The following is a 24,810-nucleotide window of genomic DNA, read 5'->3' on the forward strand; positions in this document are numbered from 1 at the left end:
CTATGCATATTTATGAAATGAATAACAGAACAGATAAAAATTTAACAATTTCTTAATAAAATTGATAGATATTAGTTTAAAAAAATAATTAGCCCTCTATAGAACGACCTGATAGAGCAAAAAATATAACAGGTTCAAACACATTGAAAACAACTAATGCTATATTTTTTTACATTATTAAAATGATTAATTCTGTTCTATTTGATTAATGTGATAAAATAATTGTTCTATATTACCATAATTTTAATTAAATATAAAGAAGTCATCTTGTGTTATTCCAGTTTTCGTATAATAAAGCTGTAATAATGTAATAAAACTTATGACAAATTTGTCATTTCTGAAAGATGAATTTTTTACCAATTTAATTTTTTAAATAATTTCTGCACATCATATTAGAAGAAAAATATATATCCTTTATGTTTTAAAATATTTAAACATTTTGAGTTAAATGCACTTAAATTAGATGAATAAAAGTGGAGAGATTCATATAAATTAATTTCATTTCAAAAAATAAAAATAACTGAAAAACAGAATGCTCACAATGAAATATTTATTTGAAAGAAAACTTCACATAAAACTTTGTTGACAATATTCAACATATCAAATACATTTCAGACATACACACAAAAAAAAAAATTAACAGAAGTTTCAAAGAGTCAAAGTCTAAATTCAAATGCAACAAAAAATAATCTCTCTCTCTGTGTGTGTATATATATCAAGACAGACTTTAATTTTTTTTAAAAGACAGTTTTTTAATTTTTTTAATGAAATATAATGTGTTTATCTACAAAAGAAAGAGAGAGAGAGAGAAAGAGGACAAATAGGAGAATCAAAAATTATATTCAGAAATATATAGAAATACAGCATGTTAACACACGAGCTCCTTATTGAACTCCTTATTGAATGGCAATATTTAAATTTGATTTAAAATAGTTGCAAATACGCAATTTAATTTTTATTATTCATAATCTGAAATTCTATGCAGAGAAAATAAATAGCATACCCTCAAATGTCATGTACAAAATTATTTAGGAACTAAATAAAGTTTGAATAAAACATTATTCTAGAATTCCTTAATGCTTTTATATGTGATATGTTTTTACTCACTGAAATAACTCATTCCATTATTAAATTTGCCTATGCAGCAAAAGATTATATATATATATATATATATAAAGAGAACGTATATAATATAAATCAGAACATATACACTGGTGGCAATCAAAATACATTTATTAATATAAATAAATAAGAGAAGATTAAAAATAATAAAGATAAAAATATGTGAATTTATTTGAACTACTATCGTTTTAACGTTGATAAAAATCTATTATATTTCAGCAGATTTTTAAGATATTGAATTCCTATCTAAATGTAAGAATTATCGACTGTTAATAAATTAATAAAGGCCAATAAACAATGCTAAAAATAATTTTATGATTCGTTTATAATATCGAATTCTTCTTCAAAATCTGAGCTATCCTCCGAGTCGGATTTCGTTCCTTTTTTTCCAACCCCAGAGATTTCAGATAATTTTCCAGCCTTTTGTTGTTGCTGGAACTTTTTAAACATTGTCTTTTTCTGCTTGGCTTTCTTATGCTTATTAGATGTGAAATGGTCGTTTGCTGCTTCTGGACCGCTAAAAACCACACGGCAAATTTTACACCCAAGTTGAATTCCATCATCTTCATCGCTACCATTGGAATTTTCCGCTATAAGGGTCTTTACCAATTCAGGATGCTTTTTTTCTAGATTGTCAATTAATGCACTCTTTTTTATCTTCTTACCGTGGGCCGAGCTTTTTAAATGATTATTAAAAGGAATAGGTCCACTAAACATCTTACCACATTCTTTGCACTTGAACTTTGAATCTTCTTCCTTGCTAATAATGAGATTTTGAATTTTACCGAGTTGATCCTTACGTAACTCTTGTTTTACATGAGAAATGCTCTTTATATGCTGCATATATGGTACTGGACCAGAGAATTCTTTATTACATATGTCACAGTGTGCAAATGTTGCTCCATCAATTTCATGATCTTTTGCAAGAGACAGACCTTCTATTTCCATACCTTTCAATAATTCTTCCATAGCAACTTTTTTTTGATGAGATTCACTTTTGCAGTGCATCTTGTATGCTTCTGGACCCGAGCACTTCTTCTTGCATACTTTGCACTCTAATTTAGAAGAAATATCCCTTTTCTGGGGAAACAGTCGATCTAATAAAGTTTCCTCTTCTGGCACATTGTTGGGTTCAGGTAACAATTTTTGCTTTTTCATTTCTTTAAGAAGTGTAATTTTCTTCACAGTTTTTTGGTGTTTCTTACCCTGCAAGTGAAGCTGGTACGTCACAAAACCTGTGCATATCTTTTCACATATTTCACATGTGTAAACTTCAGCGTCATCGTTGTCGTCGTCACTGATAGAGATGTCTTTGTCACTGGAACTACCTGAACTTTTAATATTTTCAACAACTTTTGGCACTTCCTCGACGGGTTGCAAATTCTTAACAGCAGTGTGTAACATTTCGTCAGGAGTTTCAAATGTCTTCGCCAATTTCTTTTCATCCAGTTTAGTTTTAGCTTCAAGGTACTTTTTTCCGTATTTTTGCTTCATAACAACTTTAGTATGCTCCCTACTCTCTAAATGTTCAGTATAAGCATAAATATCAGGAAAAGAAATTTTACAGTCTTTGCATATTTTGATTTCGTCTTTGCGATCCATTCCATCGCTTTTAGTTTTCATCGCCATAATTCAGCGTTTAGAAAATTATGCTGCCAAAGCGGAGGAAATTAAATATCGTGTCGTAACCTGAAAAAGAAAAATACGCTTCACTAAATTAGTTTGCCAAATTTAAGATTTCTGACAAAGTTTACATTTTCTATAATGAATAATCCAGAAATATACATCATATTGTTGCAGTATATACATTTGTACACGTTAATAAATAAAACCAACAAAAGATGCTTAAAATAAAAGCTAATTGATGTTTAAATACAATTATAGAACGGCCTTAAATAAAAATATCATACAAATATAAATTAGTCTGACCAAGCATATACTTCTCATAAAAATAACCCTTTTGTTAAGGAACATCCCAGAAATATACATCATTTCCTTGTAATATAAGTACTTAGACATATATTTTTTCCCTAATCATATGAAAATATTTTAAATTACGTTCGAATTTATTTTAATTTTTCCGAAATAAAAGCAAACAATGCTTCTTAAGCAAAAAAAATTGATTGTTATATATTTCGTTTCTCATGGCCTCCATGGTATTTCGTTTCTCATTTACCTCCTTGTTTCAGAGGGAAAACCAACAGAAGGATAAGTGAACCACTAATACATGCCTCATACATACTATAGAATTTGTAATAAGGAGTATTTTTTATGCTACTTGACTTCTATTTAAGTTAATGGTAAAAAAAAAAAGTTACAATTAAGGATTTCAGTGGGGGACAAATTTCACCCAGTCTTAAAAAAATATACACACAAAGCAAAGACTTTTATAATCCATATAAATGTAATACTTTTATCTAAACATTTCAGCACTGCAGATTATTGAATTACTGTTAATGATCTATTTCCTTCAATTACTATTGTTACTTTATTCTCGCACTTATCTTTTTAACTGGTCGAATGTTGAAGTCAACTTCTGTAACGTCGCAATCACGTGGCAATAAAAAACGAACATGTCATCTGATAGCCAATTGCACGTTGTCAATGCTTGCAAGATGAGCAAAAAGTTTCAAATGTTAAAATCAGTTCACGTTAATACAAAATGAGCTTATTCATTTAAAGCTGCGTCTTTAATCTTACGTTACAACAGTTCAAAATGTAAAATAATTATTTACATTATAGTAACTGAAAAATATAGAGCAAGCGTATCTTTACTAGGCTGCAAGTGAAAAAGTTGTTACTATGCAAATTGATTACCGGTACAATATTTTCGAAATTTTCAGTCCTTATTAAAACTGTTTAACATTTTTTTTCCCTTAGACTGCAACATATATTACGAATGACTGTTCCTTAAAAATTAAGAATTCTGTAATTTACAAAAATTATGAAAATTAGTAGACATAATAACCAATTGCAAAGTTAGAATTATCCAGGTTCCTTTGAAGGTATAATACTTTCTACTAATGATATGTATCATTGAATTTAATCCAATTGGAAAAAAATCGACTATTTTCATTTCATTTTTCATGTGATATCCTTTTCGAATATTTCATAATATAAAAACACAAAGAATCAAAATTACACTGGTTTTAAATATACTAAATTCAATACATTAAGATACATTTGTATTTTACTAAAAGAATAGTTTCCAGTTTCGGTATTATTATTGACTTATTATAGTTCATTTTATCATTTTTCATCTGATTACAAATATTCTACCAATAAAGATTGTAAGCAAGCATTTCCACGACGCCTTCCTATTAATTAAAAGTTCTAAAATTTACTGAAGTGTTGATAGCAATAATGAGTGTTTTCTCTTCGTATGGAGTGGAGTTATATCTCATTTTTTTAAAAAAATGTCTCTGCCTTCACATAAATCATCAAGGTAGACGTGGTGCATTAGTGCAAACTCGAACCAATAAGCTTCATTATCTCTGTCTCCAATACAGTGTTAATTAAGTGATGGCATTGGAACCATTTACTCATTAAATGTAACAAGCTGGCACGAGTCTTTGTCCCACTTATTACCCGCTGAAAGCTTGAGTCTAGCATATCTAAAGTCTTGTCGTGGCCATAATGGTACATTATTATGATGAATAAGTTTGGGAAATAAACATAAACTTAAGTAACATCAGGGTAATATGAACGAGATCTCAAATTGTAGAATTCCCACATTCAAAATATGTTGTTAATCTAATAATATAAAGTTAATGCTAGGCATATAAATAAAAAAAATTATGTATTCCATAAAAATATATTTAAAAAAACGATTTTCAAGCTTAGATTAGTACACCTTATTTTGAAGTTGTGACAGGAGGGTTATTTTGAACTAGATTTTGTAATTTCCAATGCCGTCAAATGTCAAGGACGTTAGTTAAGATAGCATCCCCATTCTAAACTTCATGAGGAAGATCAGAAAGACTTTTGATACCAACAGATATATCATGTCCACGAATAAGACACATCTTTGATGGAATAAACCCAGGAAAATGTCATTCGCCAGTTCTAAATCTAGATTCTTCAACGAGGACATCACAGTTAAACTGATTCTCAGGAGAAAAGGCTGTTTTAAGAACGTTTGCTTTGTTAGAAACACATTTGTGAATGTTTATATGAAGCAGAGTCATAAATTATCGTAAAACTCTTTATTTTCTTTCCCATATATTTAACTTAATATATTACACTATACAGAAAATGAAAGTTTTCCCATCTTTTAGCTTTTCTCCTTATTAATTTTTGTTGCAGCAGTCATGAATATTTCAATTCTAAATTCATAAAAATTTATTTTAATCACTATGATTTAATATTAGTATTTAAAATACGCTGTACATAAACAACGAATATAAATTTAAGAGCAAATTTGATGCTTCATTATAAAATTAATTTTTAAAATTTGTAATTCGATACATTTTATTCCAAAAATTTCCAAAAGGACTGAAGTATAACTGAACTAGTTATATCTGAATCTGAGGAAATACCAAATAATCCAAAAAATTAATGTAGTTTGAACCAAAACTGAAAAAAATAGTTCATTGAATATGAACAAATAGTTCCTAAAACTAACACTGGATAAAACAGTTCGCTTGTCTTTGTGAGAAACTTTGTTTAATTCATTTTTCATTAAAGGATAAAGTGCGTGTGCAGAAGAAAATATTATATTAGTTTGATTTAAATTTAAAAGCAGAACTATTTACAAATGAAAATTGATACAAATAACAAAATTAAGATCATAATTTTTTTTTCTTTCTTTCGTTTTATAATATTTTTTGAAAACTCTAAAGAATTCACATGGATTATGAATGAACATTTTAAAAACATATTGTAATCCTTTCTTGTTGCTTGTGTATAAGTTCTTTATGTACTTTATGCTTAATTTTTTTAGATCTCACAATCATTTTAATACTTATATATATAAAAATTCTTCATAATAACTGCATGATTTTTTTTACCCATTTTTTGCAAAAAAAAAAAACTTTTATATGTTTTTCAGTTTTACTTTCATTTTTTTCTTTTAATTCCTCTACGGATATATGCTGTTAGAACAAATTAGTTTCAAGGAAATGATTTTTGATAAAAGAAACCATCAAGATAATGTTCCCAAACGCTTTATATTTCCAAACTTCAAGAAGGATACTCCCATTTCCTTTTTCCCGTTGTTAATAATGTTCTAATAAATTGTATCCTTCATGTTATCTGGACGGATAAACAGAGAAATTCTAAACCTTGATGGTAGAAGATGGTAGAGGATTAGAAGTTAATCAGTAGCTATTTTTAAAAATTGATTTCACTCTTGTTATTTACATAGTAGTTTCAATATTTTCATAAATTTCAGCTATCATGCTTTAATTGTTACTCTCAATAATTTAAACCATAATACCAATAAATGAAACTATATGAGAGAAATGGGTTTAAATCTAATTATCAGTGTGTATCCTTACTATAACTGAAGGGGTTTATTTTAAAAAGTAATGTCTCACCAGTTTTGAGTGAAAAAATAAATAATATTCAGTTTAAAGTATTAGTTATTATTATTATGAATTCATTAAAAAGATCAGTTAATAATTCTAAGATATCTGGTAAAGATATCTAAATAAGATATCTAATTTTTTATGAAAATAACAGTAATATACACTTGGTTTAATCTATTTATATGTAAACAAAGGCAGACAAATCATTTTCTCTTTACCTTATTTTAACGAGATTAAACCTGAAATCCATGAGTCGCAGGAAAATATTTAAAGTGAGGAATTCACTAATAAAATCAATCAATAATTATTAGTTATCCTATAAATATCTAACTTAAAGAATTAATTTCTAATCAATTAAAGATACATACTGGTGATTATTGCATGTGAATATTTTTCATGAAATTAGCCAATCTTATCCAATAAGTCAAAAAGCAAGCAGTACTGACAAAAAAATAGAATAAAAATACAAAGAAAACAAATAATTAATTAAAAATACAATACCTGAAGAGAATGTGTATGTTTCCCATTAAATAATGATAATCCTACTTATTTTATTCTTCGATTTGTTTCGTAAATCTAACTCAAGAGCAGGGGAAAAATTACAAAGGAAAACAAAATCAAACAACGAATCACAAAAAAAAGAATAAAATATTTGACAAGAACAACTAACTTTTAAACTATTTTTAATCTCTAGTTATAAAGTTTATTTAGTCCTCAACAATAACCTTCCATCTCACACAGCATAAGCCAGTGTAATGAGATGTGGGAAGAGTGTTTATTAGATCCATTGCAGATATCAGTCATTAAAAAATTTAAGACCATCTGTATTCATTACACTTCATTGAGTGCAGACATTTTTATTTATGTTTTCACATTTCCATAAGTCAGTTAAAAGAAAATTCTAATGAATCTCAAATGAGCTGCCAGTCCTGTCATGATTTAATTCTGAAAGCTAGGATGGAATGCGATACGCAAAAAGTACTTATATAAAAAAAGAAGAATCTTAAAAATACAAATAATGATTAGATTTGTTAGATAATTATCTTATCTATATTAGATGGTAAGATGGTCTATTAGATGGTAAATTTCTAGCTTTAAATCATCATTAAATCCATCAGATGTTATTATATATAAAAGGTTAAGTGGTTAACCTTTAGAATTCCTCTTAAAATAGAAATTCTGACAAGGAAAAAAGGAAATACTCCCCCCCCCACTCCAGAAAAAAAAAGAACCATCTTTTTTGAGAGTCTAAAGTGATTATTCATTCTTTTTCTCATTAGTAAGAAAGTTGTTCTTTTGAAACTTTATATCTAAACAATATGTGAAATAATTTTATGCTATTTTCTGACTAGAATTTTCTCCCAAAAAGTATGCAAAGCATATATTTATAAAATTATATTTAAGAGTGGTATGAAAAGGCGAAAACTAGTTCTTTTCGAATCAACCCTTACAATGGGGAGTCTAAATTCTTATCGCATTTTATGATTTGTTATTGAAAGCCAAAAACTGCAATGAAATCATTAACAGCAGGGTCGTTTCCAGATTATATGGCGCCCTGTGTGATATTACTGTGGCGCCTCCCTGTTGTGTACATTGGTACATATGCTTAATCCAAAATAGAAACGACAACCACAAGTAGTTTTTTTTTCTCTCGATATAATATGTATTTAAAATGCAGTAAAAAAGGGTAAAAAACGTATAGAGTTCAAAATGCACTTTAGGGGATGAAATGTGCAAATTGAAAGTAGGAAATTAGAAATCTGTGAAATGTGCTTACTTTTCTATTAAGTTCCAGTCGGCAGTCGAATAACAAGGCCAAATTTTCAGATATACCATTAGAAATTGGCGCCTTTACATGCTCGGCTGCCAGCACAGCATATAGAGGATTCATGTTAAGACTTACTCAGAAACATTGCAGATATCTTTTACATTTTTAGAGGAATTGAAAAGAAAACATAATAAAGGAAGTGTCATTTAATCAGAAAATGAAAGAAATAAGTATCGAGGAGTTTAATATCCCATGCAGCTTTTGCACTCACATACGTATTACCGATTTTTAAAACGTTTGTACATGCCAAACTAAAAGTTTTGTAGAATGTTTTCAATAGAGTCATTTTTATTTGTATAATATTTAAGCATACTACACTCCATATGATAGTACATACTGTATTTGCTTTATTTTTAAAATGGCAATAATTAATTTTAGCTTTTTATAAACAAATTTTAAAATAAAATAGTATCATATATAAAAGTTTTAGTTTTTTGATAATCGATGACTGTTTTCGGACATTCATTTTTTCTGACAAACAAATATCAAACTGTAGGGGCAAACTGATGTTTACTCTACATACTTGGCGATTTCTTAATTAAAACGAGAGCAAAATGGGGAAGACCACTGCGCCCAAAAGAATCTTTATCTAATGTAGTTCGCTCCTTCTTAACCCTCCCTGATTTCTACTAATAAGAACCAACACGGCAGGGCCGGTGTCTGTTGCACGAGGGGTGTAGGTAGCAGAGCAAGTTATCATCAGAAGAGCCTTAAAGGAAAAAACATCTGTTATTTATATTTTACAGTTATTAATTGCTTTTCCCTCTTGGATAGCTTTAAATGATAACGGAAAGAGTTACTAGCAAAATTTTACATGAAGTATTCTGAAAAGTTTTATTATTTTTTTCATTTATTAAATACTTCAGTGATTTGAATGAGATAAATATTAAATTGTAAGAATACGATACATAAATTTAAATTTCTGCACATTTCATTTATAAAAATGATTGTATCGGAAATATTATAATCAGGACATATATCATTTGTAAAGCTAATAGTTTTTACAATACAAAGTTACATGTAATACATTATAATACAAAGTTTAATGTAAGCTGATTTTTTTTACTCCAGAAATGACATTAAAAATGTATTACTCATGAGTATGCATTTCAAGATTTAAATTTTTAAAAAACTGATAAGCTTTTGTAAGATTTTAGTAAAGAAAAAAATTAATAGAAAACTATTGAGTTTTGAAATTTTAGGTTCTGAATGATGATGCACAATTTCAACCCCTTCGTCATTTAATTACCAATTAACTTAATTAAGTATCAATTTAATTCAAAAAATGCTCCGTTGTTTCGAATTTGTGAAAAAAAAATATTTCAAGATTATAAAATAATGAGTTTCAAAATCAGTAAGAAATAATTAAATTGAATCCTTTTTGTCTTTAGTACATCAATAAAACAATACTTATTGCGATTGTTTTCAATACATTAATTTTCTTTCAAAATTATTCCTGCACATTGTCTAGGAAATAACATGTAAAATATACACTACTTAATTTTAATTATAGTGGCTAAGGAATCATATTAAATATATTACATCAATAATATTACTTCATAATTAATAAAACATATTATATCAGTAATATCACTTCATTTTTAAAAGCAAGGTTACAATTAATTTTCTTGAACGTAGCTAATGAGACACCAATAATTAAAGTCTATTTAAACTAAAAAAATATTCTGAGCTTTATCAGGATTTGAAACATACGCAATTTCTGGAAATATGGTCTGATGGCTATACTGAACACCACGAAAATCAATATAAGATAAAAGATAAATAGACTTAGTCATATAAGCTAAATAGAATATTATGAAGAAAAAAATCACAAATGTCATGATCAAAATACTTAATCTTAAACATCACAAAATGTGTACCTAGAAATATTTTGTAATACCCTACGAACTTAACGCAGTAGATTTTCTACTGAGTAATATTTATTTTGCTTTATATTACATTTGGTTTTACTTTACAAACAAAAAACAAAATACTTTCTAGATAATCTGTGATAAAAAAAGTATATATATATATATATATATGTGTGTGTGTGTGTGTGTGTGTGTTATACAGACAATTTATTTTCATCTTTCTAAATTTTCCACGTAATCTCTTTATATGTGTTGGGATACAGAAGTTCACAACTTTTTTATTTACTTACAAAATCTAGGACATTTCTCAAAAATATATACCTTACTCTACTATTTCTGTCATGCTTAAGAAAAACGCATATGTTTCGCATGCAGAAATCTCTATTTGAGTACCTTTAGCGTTAAAAGATGATCTGACTGTGTTCAACAAGCACATCTGAAATCTTTAAAGAAGAGAAATGTTACATCAAACGACGGCAGTTTGTTTAAGAATAATTTGTATCGAAGGGCGGGGTAATAATATACGTAAAATGTTTCAGGTTGATTTTTTTGCAATAGAATTAGGCGTCTTGAACTATAAAAAAGCTTATTTCTTAAAAAAATACCCTTTGTATTCTTCATTCAAGTGTGCGGTCCCTTCATATCTCAAAGTAGGATGATATCTATTGAAGCTTAAGAGGTCTGTATCAGTTAATTAGTGACTTTTGAGGCTTTCCGCCTCCCATTCTGAAAATAAATGTGCTGAAGGCGGATGAGTTCAATTCACTGAATAATTTATTAATAAACCTCCATATATAGCTGTTCTCAGATTTCCGTTGCTTTCAAAAATCAGAGGATTTAGAGCTAAATGAATAGTTTTTTTACATCGAGGTTAAAGTTAGTAATAATAATAATGTTTTTATTACTAATAAGCATATTTTAACACATGGTATCTCTATTTTAAACGCATGCCTCTGCATAACCGATGAAAAATGAATTTAAAACTTCAAAAAGTATTAACATGTAGTATATAGATATTTACTACAGCTATGGCCTTATCCTAACAGTTTTTTCTATTTTTATTGGCAAAGTATTTTTCTATCGTCACTGTAAATTCATTTTAGTTTATTTAGTATTTTTTTTTCTTAATCAGCATGAGAATCTCTCACAATATCTGATATTTCTCTCTTTCAAAGACGAGAGATCGTTCGATTTAAAAAGTACAAGACGTTCTATGAGAATACACACTAATTACTAAACAGATAAATTTTCGTCACATTTTGTTCACAAATTATATGAAGCAAAATAAAGGTGTTAGTGAAGGTTTTCTGACAATGAACCGAATAGTTCATTTTTATTAACTAAAAACTATGTTTTGTTTGTGCATGTGCAGTAGTTCGTTAGCTAAGTGCTTGAATCGCCCAAAATTTATTTAATAAAGGAAATTTAGAATAGCTTAAACATAGGGTGAGATATTTTAGTAACTTATAACCCTTTTGATAATGAAAAACTTTCTTGAAAATTATTTTGAGGTTTCATGTTACATAAAAATTGATTCTAGTCTTACTACTATTTTTAACGGTCGACGGAGATTTAAACTCACTCTTGAAATTAGGAACCTTAATTTTCCATAATGAAAACATGGATTTAAACTGCCACGAACGAAGTTTCATTAAATTTTGTATAAGTGTTTGAGTATTACTAATAATGGAAATAAGTGTAAAATTAACTTATTATGGTTTTTAAAAATTGTTAGGGATGATCTATACCTTTTCAAAAAAAAAAAAAAAAAGGTACGATACACTATAACTCTTTAATACAAAAGACTTTATCATTTAAATTAAAAATAAAACTTGCATATAATAGAAAGATTTTGAGGGTTATAATATTTTATTCATATTAATCTTTTTTCATTCAAGGACGTTATTAAAAAAAGCTTCTTTTATCAATATTTAAGCATTCTGCCAACTGCTAATATCGCATAGAGTTTGACGTTTTCGCATACAACTTATAGTTAAAATTTTACTCATGAAATTTTATTGATGTCTTTGTAACAATTAATTAAACCGTTAATCTTTCCTCAGGGAAAAAAGTCAGGAAAATTTCACCCCAAACAACGCTCAGCAATTCAATTAGTTATACTAATTTTATTTTTTTAAATTATAATATAATTAGCAAATTCTAATTCAAACCAGATTATGAATGACTTATAGAATTTTAATAACAATTGCATTCAATGCATTATTTTAAAATATTACTTTTTGAGTTCTAATTCAGTTTTATCATAAATTATATTAGATTGTTATTTTTTCTTTTTGGCTGGCTCTTAAAAAGTTTCACATCCCTAATGTACGGCATTATATAATATTATACGAAATCAAAAATAGTGTTGCAATGTTGTACAAAATCTTGAATTCTTAAAATATATTTTATCTCCTGAACAGATGGTTTTTGCAAACTTTACTATTTCTATGACAGAATAACAAAAGCCTGGATATCTATCTCAAATTTAAAAATAACTGTGTTCTAATGTTTTCATTTGTATCTTCAAGGCGATATATGGACGTGTGTATAGTTTAAAAACAATCAACTGACATGCATAATTAAATCTCTTCATATTTTACTTATGCGTAAATACTTTAACCTAATAAAAGTATGTTTCAGTAAACAACAACAGGTTCAACTTGAAAACATTCCATTTCTCTATTATTATGAACGCATATCGAACAACTTTCAGCATAAGAAATCGTTAGAGAATTTCGGAACAAACTTGTTCTTCTTGGAATGAATCACAGGAATTACAGAAATAGACATCACCATTAAAATATATTTTTAGAAATAAATTATATTTCAAGATTGTTTCTCATTAGATTAATATTTTAATAAAAGCAATTAAATCGATTTTATATTCATATTTTATTAAATGAAATTTAATATATATTAAACTGTTTTCTCCAGATATGCATATAATTGCAATCATAGCAAATTTTCAGCAGTATAATCAACAGCAATTCTAGATCTTATATCTTATCTCCAGTGAATATTGGTTTAGTTATTTTCTTATTTTTTGAAATTACAATATGAGAGACATTTTCAAAAAAGAATTTGACATTAAGGACTAGATTTTTACTAGACTAAATACTAGATTTTACTAAATACTAGATTTTTCAATATATCTCTTCCAAGAGTTTTTTTTTTTTATTTACATTCAGGAAAATCATCAAAATTGCATTTCACAGCATTTTATACTAGAGTATTTCAGTTTCAATGTATGATTTGGCAAAAATAATACTAATAATCGTAATCACTCTAACTAGGAAAAATTAAAACCGACTAATTATTTTTTAAAAGTTCGGAATGAAAAAAAAAAAAGAAAGGCAAAGCAGTAAGTTAAAAACAAACCAAAAAAAAAGTAAAAACATACTTAATACAGTGTTTTGTCATTTAAAAAATTATCATGAAAAATAAAATGCGCCTTCTCATGTACAGGGTAATTTTAGTTAATGGAAATTTTACATATTTGGTCTCCAAATGGTAAAAGACAGAAATATGGAATTCTATACAATTATTGATAACTGATATTCTATACTATTGCCTTTCTTTTCAAAGAAATGTCTTCCACAGAAACGACAGAAAATGCATTAAAACTGAAAAATTACAAATTATATACGAAAATGCATTAAAACTGAAAAATTACAAATTATATACGAAAATGCATAAAACTATTTAAACTGTTTATTAATAATAAAAAGCTTTAAAATGTAACTAATAGATGGCAAATACTTAAGTAACCTGAGAAAAAATTATTTATAGAACTTACACTGATAATTTTTGAGACTGAACACTGGACTTGCTTCAAAATGTCGATCTTCTAGTAGTATCAAATACAAATGCAGCTCATATGTGAACTGTATATGCCTTAACCTCAGATTAAAATTTCCAACGATAGCAACTCTGTAAATTCTATATTTAGATAAAATAGGTTCCGATAGTATTTGGAAACAAAAAGTGAGATTATATTATCGAATATCTGCAGCACAGATTTCTTGATCGTTTTTTACACTGACTGACTTTGGTAACTGGACACAGCAGATAAGCGAATGGAATTACTCTCGAACAAGTACGGAACTTCCTGTTACGCAGACGACTTTGCGAGGGCGATTACTGATTACTCGCCTGATTCGTGAAGCAGAATTACGATGGAGGGAATTTTAGGTTCGCGTTTAGAAGTAGCTGCAATGAGCATGCCGGGAGAACAGATTCGTAAAAATGAGCGGATCAAGGTCGAGAGTTTACGCGCGTGTATTTTATATTGTTGCTTTGTCAAGGGTAAATGAAAAGGAATTTAGACAATTTCTCTTATTGAAATTTTGTCTCGTATTTCACTTAAAAGTCTTGGATTAACCCTTTTTTATTTAACACTAAATAGCTAATACTTAAAAAAAATCCTTAAAAAAGATTTTCTTTGGAAAGGTTTTCTTTCCAAATTTCACTAAATGAATAACATAGTTTTTCTAATAAGATCGATGCCATAGCTTGATGAAAAAATAATGAATGTTATTACAAAAAGAAGTGTAAATAATTATTCATCCATACATTTTTACCAGAATTTACTTTACTTTTCTCCAGAATTTACTTTAATAATCAATTTTTTCATCGTTTCAGAATATTTTTATTTTGATTAGTTTTTTTTATCATATTTACAATTCTATTATCATTAATATTTCATTACAAGTTCACCATATATCTATTCACATTCGTGAAGTTTTTTATTCACTAAATGATCATTTCCTTCATTTTGATTCTAGTAAAGAATCAATTACTCTAAATATGGTAGACTTTCAATATAATAGTTTTTCTACATAGAAAATATATAGAATGAAATCACATTCCTACTTCATTAATATTATGGGAAAAATTAGCTATTATATTCGTTTGAAAATCATTTATCGCATATATTGGTTGTATCTTTTTTTAAATCTATTTAAGATTTTTAAAGAATTCGGTTAGTTATAATAGAATTTTATTTAAATTTATACCAAGAAGAGAAACTATCTCAAAAAGTCAATTTCATCTGTTATCTGTTATTTCATAAAAAAAGTAATGAATTTTTCATTTAAGTTAATATTTATTGTATAAAACAGGCACTAAAAGGAAAAAAGCGCACATGTTAACGCTGCTTCTTTATAGGAAAATGAATTTATAAAAATATTAGTAAAAAATTGCAAATAATTAGTTCTTGTTTGGTAGAATGGAAAATGGCAATACGTCATTTTTGAATACAAGTAATATAAAATAAACATAACACATAAACAAGTAATATAAAAATTTTTTTTTAAAGACTTCCTACTTTCGCAAGAATTAAACTCGCATTCTTCACCTTCACGTGAAAAATACTGGAATCCTTGTATTTTGCCGATTGAGCTACTTACTACCTGTTGCTTCCAATTTTCATTACAAAATGCTAAAACTCTATTTAAAGTATTAAAAATTAATAAAATTTAATAATTAATGAATTAATATTTAAAAAAACTATATTAACATCAAGTGCCAACCACTACAAGTTTAAAAAAATGTATTTGAACTTAAGTGGATGAATAAAAAGTATTTTATTAACGATTGAAAATTTGAACAAGATATATAAATATATATAGGGATAGTGTAAACTAATAGTAGGAATTGAAAAATGGCGAAATTTCAGCATAAAAATGCTTCCGGCTGATTCGCTATATATACCATTTTTATTATATTAGTTATGTATTCAGAAAATAAAAACTGAGCAATTTGTGACCAAAGGATTATTTTTGATTTAGAAAAGGATGTGAACTATTAACTCACTGTTTCACTCATTTTATTAATTTCTGAAAATAATAATCTTTAAAAGATTCATTTTTTTTAAAAAAAGTTTGTTCACGAAAGATCTAATGTAAAGTGTTCATTTTTTATTAATTTTGATAAGCGAATTTGAAATAGGTGTCTGAGTGAACTATTCGATACTTTTCTGTTGAATATGCCTTTTATAACAATCTTAAAAATAAGTTCACGTTACAGATATTTAAAACCATTTCATTGTTAAAGTTTTTCTAGTATAAAATTAGATAGCCTTTCTTTTTTGGCAGCATGCAATGATTTGGATTTAATTTAGAGCCCACAGAATCCCAGCAGAATAGTGCGAGGTATTAAGAGGAATTCGTCATCGATAATGCAGGCTGCAACATGCAATGGAGTTTGTTATTGGGGTGTCACGGAAAATAAATTTAGAGATTTTAGGATTGATGTGCCTTTATATGTTTATAAAAATAAACATATGAATACGAATGTGCATATAATCATTACACATTGAAATGTTAATGTGCATATAATCATTAATTAGATTAGTTATTTGCCTCTATAGGTCGTCTTTCACGAGAAATATGATTTTTATTTATTTTTCTACAATAATTTAAATTTTTAATTCGCCTCGTACTTCCGCTGTAAAATATATAATATAACATTCATTTAACTAAAATTTGTATGCTCTACAACATTCAGGTAGCTAATTTTAAGATTGAATTTGATGTTTTTGATTAATCAAGAAAAAAAACTAAAGAAAGAAATAATTTCACTACACATTTTTTTAACTGGCAGCTAAAGATCACTTCACCAGAAGGTGAAAGCGAAGAAAGTCATAATGCATCTTAATTGAAGTGATGAAAACAATAAATCCTAAGATATAATTTATTTATTTTTTCTTCGAATAAACTTCCTGGTCACAGACCTGTGCCCAGATTGCTAAGACACAGTTTTGGCATTCTTCCAAAATATGAGAAGCATACAGCAGAACATCGAGAGGCGACATAAGAATGGTTTCTTTTGGGCAAAAAAAAAAAAAAAAAAAAAACACCCTTTTTTAATTATTTCGAAGAAACATAGATTTTTTGACTAAAATTATTGGACTAGCCGAACGGAACAGTAAATTCATATTTTTGCTTATTCCACATGGCTTGAAGACAACGACGATGTAAATAAAATAATTGAATAGTTAAGAAATGGAACCAGTGATAAAGGAATGTCTTTATAAAACTCAAATGATAAGAAGAATTTTGGCTGGGGAAACTAGAAAAGGTGCTTCTTTTATCGAAAGACAAAGTAAGATAATAAATTCTGGTTTCTAATCTTCTTGATAAGATAAAAATGATAGCAAAGTTTTAAGTATGGTGTCTATTATTTAGAATAATAGTATAAAAGAACGTTATAATATTAAATAGATTATTTTAAAATTCTAAAAAACCTTGTTATATTTTTCATTAAAAAATTTAAGAGATTAAAAGAGATTAAAAAAAAGAAAGAAAATGCAACAATTTGGAAAGTTTTTCATATCCTATAATTTTTAAATAATATGGCTGAGGTAATAAATGCATAAAAATATAGGTATTACTGAACTAGAGGAAAAATTACATGTGTTTTGTTAAAGAAGAATGAAAGTTTAAGTACAATATTAATTGAAAATATTGTACAAATATTTTAGGTGTTTCTTATGTAATAATATTCCACTGACAGACTGTCAAAACATATCGCCTATAATATTTTAATTCTATGGAATGTGCAGTTTATTATAAAGAAGAAAAAATTAGCAAAACGTCATTCTTAAATGCAAAAGACCCGCATTCAAATCATAAATTTCAACTCTGTAGACAGTCAGTCCAACAAACAAGAAATGCTTCACTCATTGAGCAAAACTGGAATTTATTAGGGCTTTAATCATTAAGGAACATTATATAAATATTTACCGAATTTTGAAAAAAAATCCGTGTTCAAAGGAATTTATTAGGTATTTCCGTCTTGCAATATTGAAGAATCAAACAAATCCATACGTTTTGAAGGTTTTCCTTTTCTCAAATGAAGTTTTTGTTTGAAATTTATAAGGTATCTGTTCTATTTTGGGGCCAATAGTTAATTCCTAATTGTGAAAAACAAGTGTATATTTCTAGTTCAACAAATTATATGAATTATTTTTTATGTTGTTTGACTCAATAAATGTACGGTGGAAAAAATCACGATGTCTGAATTCTCATTCAGATCTCCGGTCTTGTGAGTCTTCGTTAGCAAAATATTCTTATTATACTAACATTTAAAAAAAAGTTCTACATTTCTGCAGTCAAAACTCACCGAGTGTCTAACTAAATTTCACCGATAATTGGTCTAACTAAATTTCATTAAGTTAGACCAATCATCTTCCGCCTCAGCATTGGGTTGATTGGCAGAATTTCCTCTATGCACCTATTGAAATGGAATAAACTCATTTTAAATATTGATATTGATTGTTTCATAACTCGATCTGTTTTAGCAACAAAATAGCAGAATTTTTTCTGGCTTCAAATGTTAATGTGTCAAAAAATATTACACATTAGTAAATAAAGTGTTAAAAATAATATTTACGTCATTTAGAGAATTTTTCCAATTAAAAACATATCTGTACTAATTTCTAATGGTTTAGAAATTAACTATATGGTCTCGATTAGAGAGAACATCATCTGCAAAATGGTTTAAAACACAATAGCATACATAGTTTCCGATAAGATTCAAAATAAATATAAATCTACATACATATTGATATTTTCTTACTTATCTGTTGGACCTCACTCCTGCTGTTTATGTTTTCTCAAAACTTTATCAAATAATAATCAGAATTATTGCTGAGTTAAAAGAAGACGTATAAATGATTCTTTTAATAAAATAGGTCTTTATTTACTTATTCACTCTTAAGTGGATTCGTAAGTACATTAAGTATAACTGAAATTATCGAGCTGAGTTTGTTATCGTATTTTTTTCTCTATGCAACGTTCTCACGTTCCAAAAAGAGAACGTGAGAAATTTCCTATCAGAATCATTTATTCTGAAAACAGACCCAGAAAAATTCCAAAGTGAATGGCTTTAATTTTCATATATATATATATATATATATATATATATATATATATATATATATATATATATATAATGATATTTTAAACTTTTAATTTCAATTTAATTAATTTCCAAGATTTTATCTTAATTTAGCCCATAGTAACTTCATTCTAAAAATATTCTCTTATTTCATGATCCAATTCCACTTTACTTAATTAATTCAAGAGAAGCTTCGTAAAATTGCTTAATCAGCTAAACGCCGATACTTTCACACGCTCGGCGTGAAGGGTTAAAAAATGTCCAGTAAGCACATTCTTTCTCAAAAGATCCCCGTGTTTCCCTTACATGTGATTGACATGCGGCAGAAATCCCTATCAGAATCTTAATAATATATTAGCACAATGAAGAAATATTTTCCCTATCAAAATCTAAGGTTATATAAGGCGAGGGATAATTTATTTCGGCCCTTTTTTCCCCACTTCTGCTTTTGCAACGCGTTGTGGCTGACGCGCAATGTCCGCGTCTTTGCTTGTAAATAATTATGCTTTCCCGATGGATTAAAAAGAATTTAAAAACATAAAAAGTCTCTTCACTGTCTTCAAACTGCATTCTGCTTCACAACAAATAATGTTACATATTAAAGAGCCGACAGGATTCCAAAAATTGTTACATATATATATATATATATATATATATATATATATATATATATATATATATATATATATATAGGGTGTCTCAAAAACTTTGACCGCAGTTGTAAATTACTAAATTACGTCAAAAAAGGTGCAAATTGCAATGAAATCAATTAAAGTTTTCAGGGGATTAAAATTTAAAAAATACAAAATTTAAATTTTTAAACGGACCCCGTACAAAAAAATTCCCAGTGAGTAAAATGTACCGCATCCTCTAATAAGGTCATGTGCGAAATTTTAGCATTTTATTACAAAAAGTCTCACATATATGAAACTACATAAATGCTGACTTAAACCACTTTTCGATGAATGGATATGAGTTCGCAAAGAGAAAAAATCATGCCGGATGTTCGAGTTTTAGGGGTCGTACACAAATTAACGAAGAAAGTAATGATTTAATAAACAAATAATAATTTTACTATTTATTGGTTCAAAGCATTAAAAATGTGTAGATTGTAAGTACTTTAATGAAAGATTACATAAGACTTTATACAAGTTCACTGACTGTGCTTTTTTTAAGTTATATTGTGTAATTCATGCTATAAAATTTTAAAGTATTTTTCAGGAAGCATAGATTTTAAAATTTGTATTTAAAACTAAAGATATGAAGCATATTTAATTTTCTTATGATGCATTCCTGCGTCGCGTCATCTGCACTGAAACTGTAAACATTTGTATTTATTAGAGAATTAGAGAATGGGGCACATTTTACTCACTGGGAATTTTTTTGTACGGGGTTCGTATAATTTTTGTATTTTTAAAAGTTTAATCACCTGAAAATTTTAATCGATTTCATAACATTTTGCGCCTTTTTTTACTCAACTTTTTAATTTACAGTATATGTCTACGATCAATATTTAAGGAATAAAAGCTGCGGTTAATATTTTTGAGACACCCTGTATATATATTTGTCCGTTGTTGATCGTGAACTTTGGCGTATGACAATTGATTATGTTGCAGATACAACAGACAGCAATGCTTTGAATAATATTTTCTTCAATTAAAAATTTATCTAAAAAGTGTATTGAAAAATTATTAGTATTTTTCTTTTTTGTTAAAGCAATTAAATTTTGAAGAATAATAAAGGAAAGCAGTAAATCAACATTAAAATTCATAAAATTATCTTTTCTGTAATACAGCATGCACATGTTTCATTCAAATTTAATTGCTGATAAGATGCTGTTTTTCAGTTTTCAACATTATTATCTAAAGAAAAGGTTAATAAGGATTTTTAAATGGTGAAATATATGTGGCGAAATAGTAGCCTTGAAATTCTTTATTCGGCTATCAAAACCAAGTCAACGAACGCGCAGTCAAAGCCTAAAGAAAGAAAACAAGAAATCTGTTGTCACATTAAAGATAATGTGGAAAGCGGTCTTAGTCTGGCTGTCATCCAAAACTACTAAGGAAAATAATCGAGAAATGAAAAGCTCATCGGCAAGGAACGATGCAAGAATGAGTAAATAATTATAAAGTAATTAAATATGTATTTGTAGAATTCACTTTATTTTTTATAACTGAAAATTGTACAATAATGTTTTGAAAATTTTCGTGTCTACAAAAGATGACATGAAAGGAAATAAATGAAAATTCAGACTACACTAATTTGACAAATTGCAAAACTTTTGGTTTTTTATTTTTGAGGAAACCTATAAAAAAGAATACCCACATGCAAAGCAAATGGTTTGAGAAATACCCGAGAGATGCAATTCGAGGTGTGGAAAGGCTTTTTGGTTAGTCGCTAGCGGCTCGGGAACCACTCGTGCGAACCAAATATTGCACCTTTTTTAGCAAAAACAAAGGAATTTGCAATCCATATGTGGGTGTGTTTACATGCAGTTAGTTACCCGTTCCCCACGAACATTATCTATAGGATTGTTGCATGCATTATCCCATAACAATAATCAAACTAGCCACTAAACATATTGCGATACATAAAAATTTGGAAATAAATCTATCTGCATCAAGATTAAGCACTCCCTTGACTTTTTTTACTTTTTTTGACTGTTATCCTATAAGAGCTGAAATTTAAGGGCTTAGTTGTGCAAAAAAATTATAATCCCATCACATTCATAGCATGAAAAGGTTTCTTGCGTAGAGTATGTGTCTCCAATAAGGAAGGTCTAATTTAATTATAACCCAGGAACACTAAGGTTATTTTGGGAATAAACTTTGTAGTTTTGCACCTCGCTCAGATGACGAGGACATATGCGAACTTGGACTGTCATCCATCTCTCGAAATTTCCGCGTCAGACCATTGAAATTGCATTTGTCTGCAAAATCAGATTTAGCTGTACCAAGTTCGCATATGCGATGAACCTTTTGTGGAAACGGGTTTCGTACCTGGAAACCTCCGGCCCTTAATACCTTATTAAATCCCACTGCGACTTCTCTTTAAAGAAAGATTAAAATCACTGTTTTTGAGAATATCCTATTTTAAGAGGATTAACAATTTTAACAATAAATTCTAATACATTTTTTTACCACGTAACAACAAGCTAATACATTTTTTTTTTACCACGAGAAATCTGATATTCATATTTGACATTATTAATGAAGGATTTTATAGCAAAAACTACTATGGCATTTGAAGTTACAGAACTCATTGAATATCCCTTATAAAAATGTATTCTCCAATTATGGATTAAAGAAAATTAGCTTGTTTTATATCGAAAAATTTGAAAATTGTTGATGAACAAAATGAATTTATTAATATCAGTGAAAACCGTAGAATCATCGCGTGTTTAAATTTAATACTACAGATGCCATTGTGTACTTTTGAAACACCGAAAGTTTAAGATTTTCTTTGTAGCTTTCGATAAAAATAAATAAACTGGTGAAAATCACCAACAGATACGGAAAGCATGCAAATTTCAGAAAAATTCATTTATCTTGAGGATTAGATATTGTATTAATTTAGTTAACATTTTAATTCTTTCTTAATATTCAGATAAATTTATTTTGAATTAAATTAAGGCATGTTTTGAAGTTATGTAAGTTCTACTTTGTTACACATAGCGCGCGATTAATATCCGTAATCAAGGCAGGTGTTTAATGTTGTGAATGGATTTGGCAATAAATAAGGTTGATAAAAGTTTGTCGATAGAAACAGATAGATGAAAAATCATGGAACGTTTTTTTCTAAAAGACACATATTTAGTTTTAAATTTTGTTAGATCGCAATGATAATGATCATTCTTCATCTTTCTATTTGAAAGCTGGGGGAGTATTATTTAAAACGTATGAATAAAAATTTGAATCTAAATTCGAAAAACGACTAATAAGAAAAATACATATATAAAGGAAAATGCGAATGCATAGGGAGAAGGGATCAATACATTATAATTATAGGAATATAAAAAGTTTAAACTAAGCAAAATAAGTACTTCTAAACTATCACTAAACTTTATTCAAAATCGTACTAAATATTATATACGGCTTGTACATAGAAAATAAATAATTATTTATAATTTAGTTCTGCGTCTCTGCTGGTACTTTTGAGACCACTCACCCCAAACATTCATTTTCTTTCGACTGATTTTTGTACTATTTTCAACATTTCAGTGTTATTTTCAATATATTCACTCTTTCAAACATTAGCGATTAAAATACTCAGATAATCTTGGATGGTCGTAAGAGAATCTTGGATGGTCTTTTTAATGACTAATTAAAAATATTCAAACCTTCTGGACAATTATAAAATCGTAGCAATGAGATAAAGTGTTACTTCATCGAAACGTATTGATTTCGAATATTGTATCTTATAATTCCACATTTTCATTTAGAAATACAATAGGTACGAAAGTGCATTTGCTGCACCATTTTGGGTTTATAAATGCTTTAGATAACCATTTTAAAGCCAAGCATTCTGAAAACATATGACAAATGATAACAAAATTGTTATTTTCCATCAAGAAAAAGTATGTGGCCTGCTTATGTCTGCAGGTTTTAAGATTACACGTCCAGGTTGTAAAAGTTATGAAACAGCAATTTTGTTAGATATCTTTACTTGGTTAGTGCTATTTAAGGAAAGTTACCCGACTTTTGAGTATTTTTATCCCTTTAACCCTATAAGCCCTGACTTTCCGATATCACCCCATTCGACAGGAGACTCAGGCACTTTGGGACGGTTAAATGAGTTTAAAGGGTGAAATGTATTTCTCGACGAGGGGTCATTTAAACTCATTGAGCATCCTTGGGTTAATGTTATTCACATGATCTGATATAGCAAAGATAAGGGATTTTTGGAGCGGTTGTGTAATCTTCCTATATCGACGATCCCAAAAATAGAAAATAGAAAAGCTAGAAAAAAGAAGATAGAAAAGCACAATGAAGTCAATGTATTTGCTTTGCTTTGATTTAAAATTATTGCGTCTCACTGTTAAGAAAAAGTCATAATTTCTCATGATAACATTAATTCTTATTTTATAGTGAAAATAGTATTCTTATTTAAATACAATTGAAAGATAATTTCTGGCATTAGGTTGGGACACTGGCATTAATGAAAACATGTGGGGTATAAATATTTCAGAAGGGGAAAATATATTATTTTATAAAAATGATCTAAAATGCGAGACATTTATTTCAAACACAATATTCAAATTTTTTCACAGCACTCAGAAACATTTTCGAATTTTCTTATTTAATTCAATTATATCTACGATCTCTTTTGATGTAATAAGGTTATTTCATCTTTAATTACAAATATAGTAGTATAAAATTTTGAAATTCTAATTCAACGATTGAATTTTAAATAAAATAGGTAATTATTTATTAATTCATGAACTGAAACTAGATTTATCAACAAACATACACCAATAAACAGAAATTCTGCTCTTTTCTACCAATAGATGGCAGCACGAAGTGAAGTAATTTTTTTGTTGACCTTCAATGAAGTTGGT

At 27.9% G+C, this 24,810-nt stretch overlaps 1 protein-coding gene across 1 annotated transcript; it reads right to left on the reverse strand.

The window, feature by feature from the left end:
- Nucleotides 1–644: 644 nt before the first annotated feature.
- Nucleotides 645–14,521, reverse strand: LOC129960980 (zinc finger RNA-binding protein-like). The gene is made up of 2 exons (XM_056074763.1): nt 14,149–14,521; nt 645–2,811 (listed from the first exon to the last, which is right to left on the reverse strand). Exon 2 carries the CDS (start codon nt 2,749–2,751, stop codon nt 1,435–1,437), a length of 1,317 nt encoding a protein of 438 aa, XP_055930738.1. The 5' UTR covers nt 2,752–2,811; nt 14,149–14,521; the 3' UTR covers nt 645–1,434.
- Between the last annotated feature and the right edge of the window lie 10,289 nt (nt 14,522–24,810).

This window comes from Argiope bruennichi, chromosome X2 (assembly GCF_947563725.1).
Source record: "Argiope bruennichi chromosome X2, qqArgBrue1.1, whole genome shotgun sequence".
Lineage (NCBI taxonomy): Eukaryota > Metazoa > Arthropoda > Arachnida > Araneae > Araneidae > Argiope > Argiope bruennichi.

Excerpts from the sequence above, each read along its gene's own strand:
- LOC129960980 (XM_056074763.1), bottom strand. The coding sequence starts at position 2,751 with ATGGCGATGAAAACTAAAAGCGATGGAATGGATCGCAAAGACGAAATC.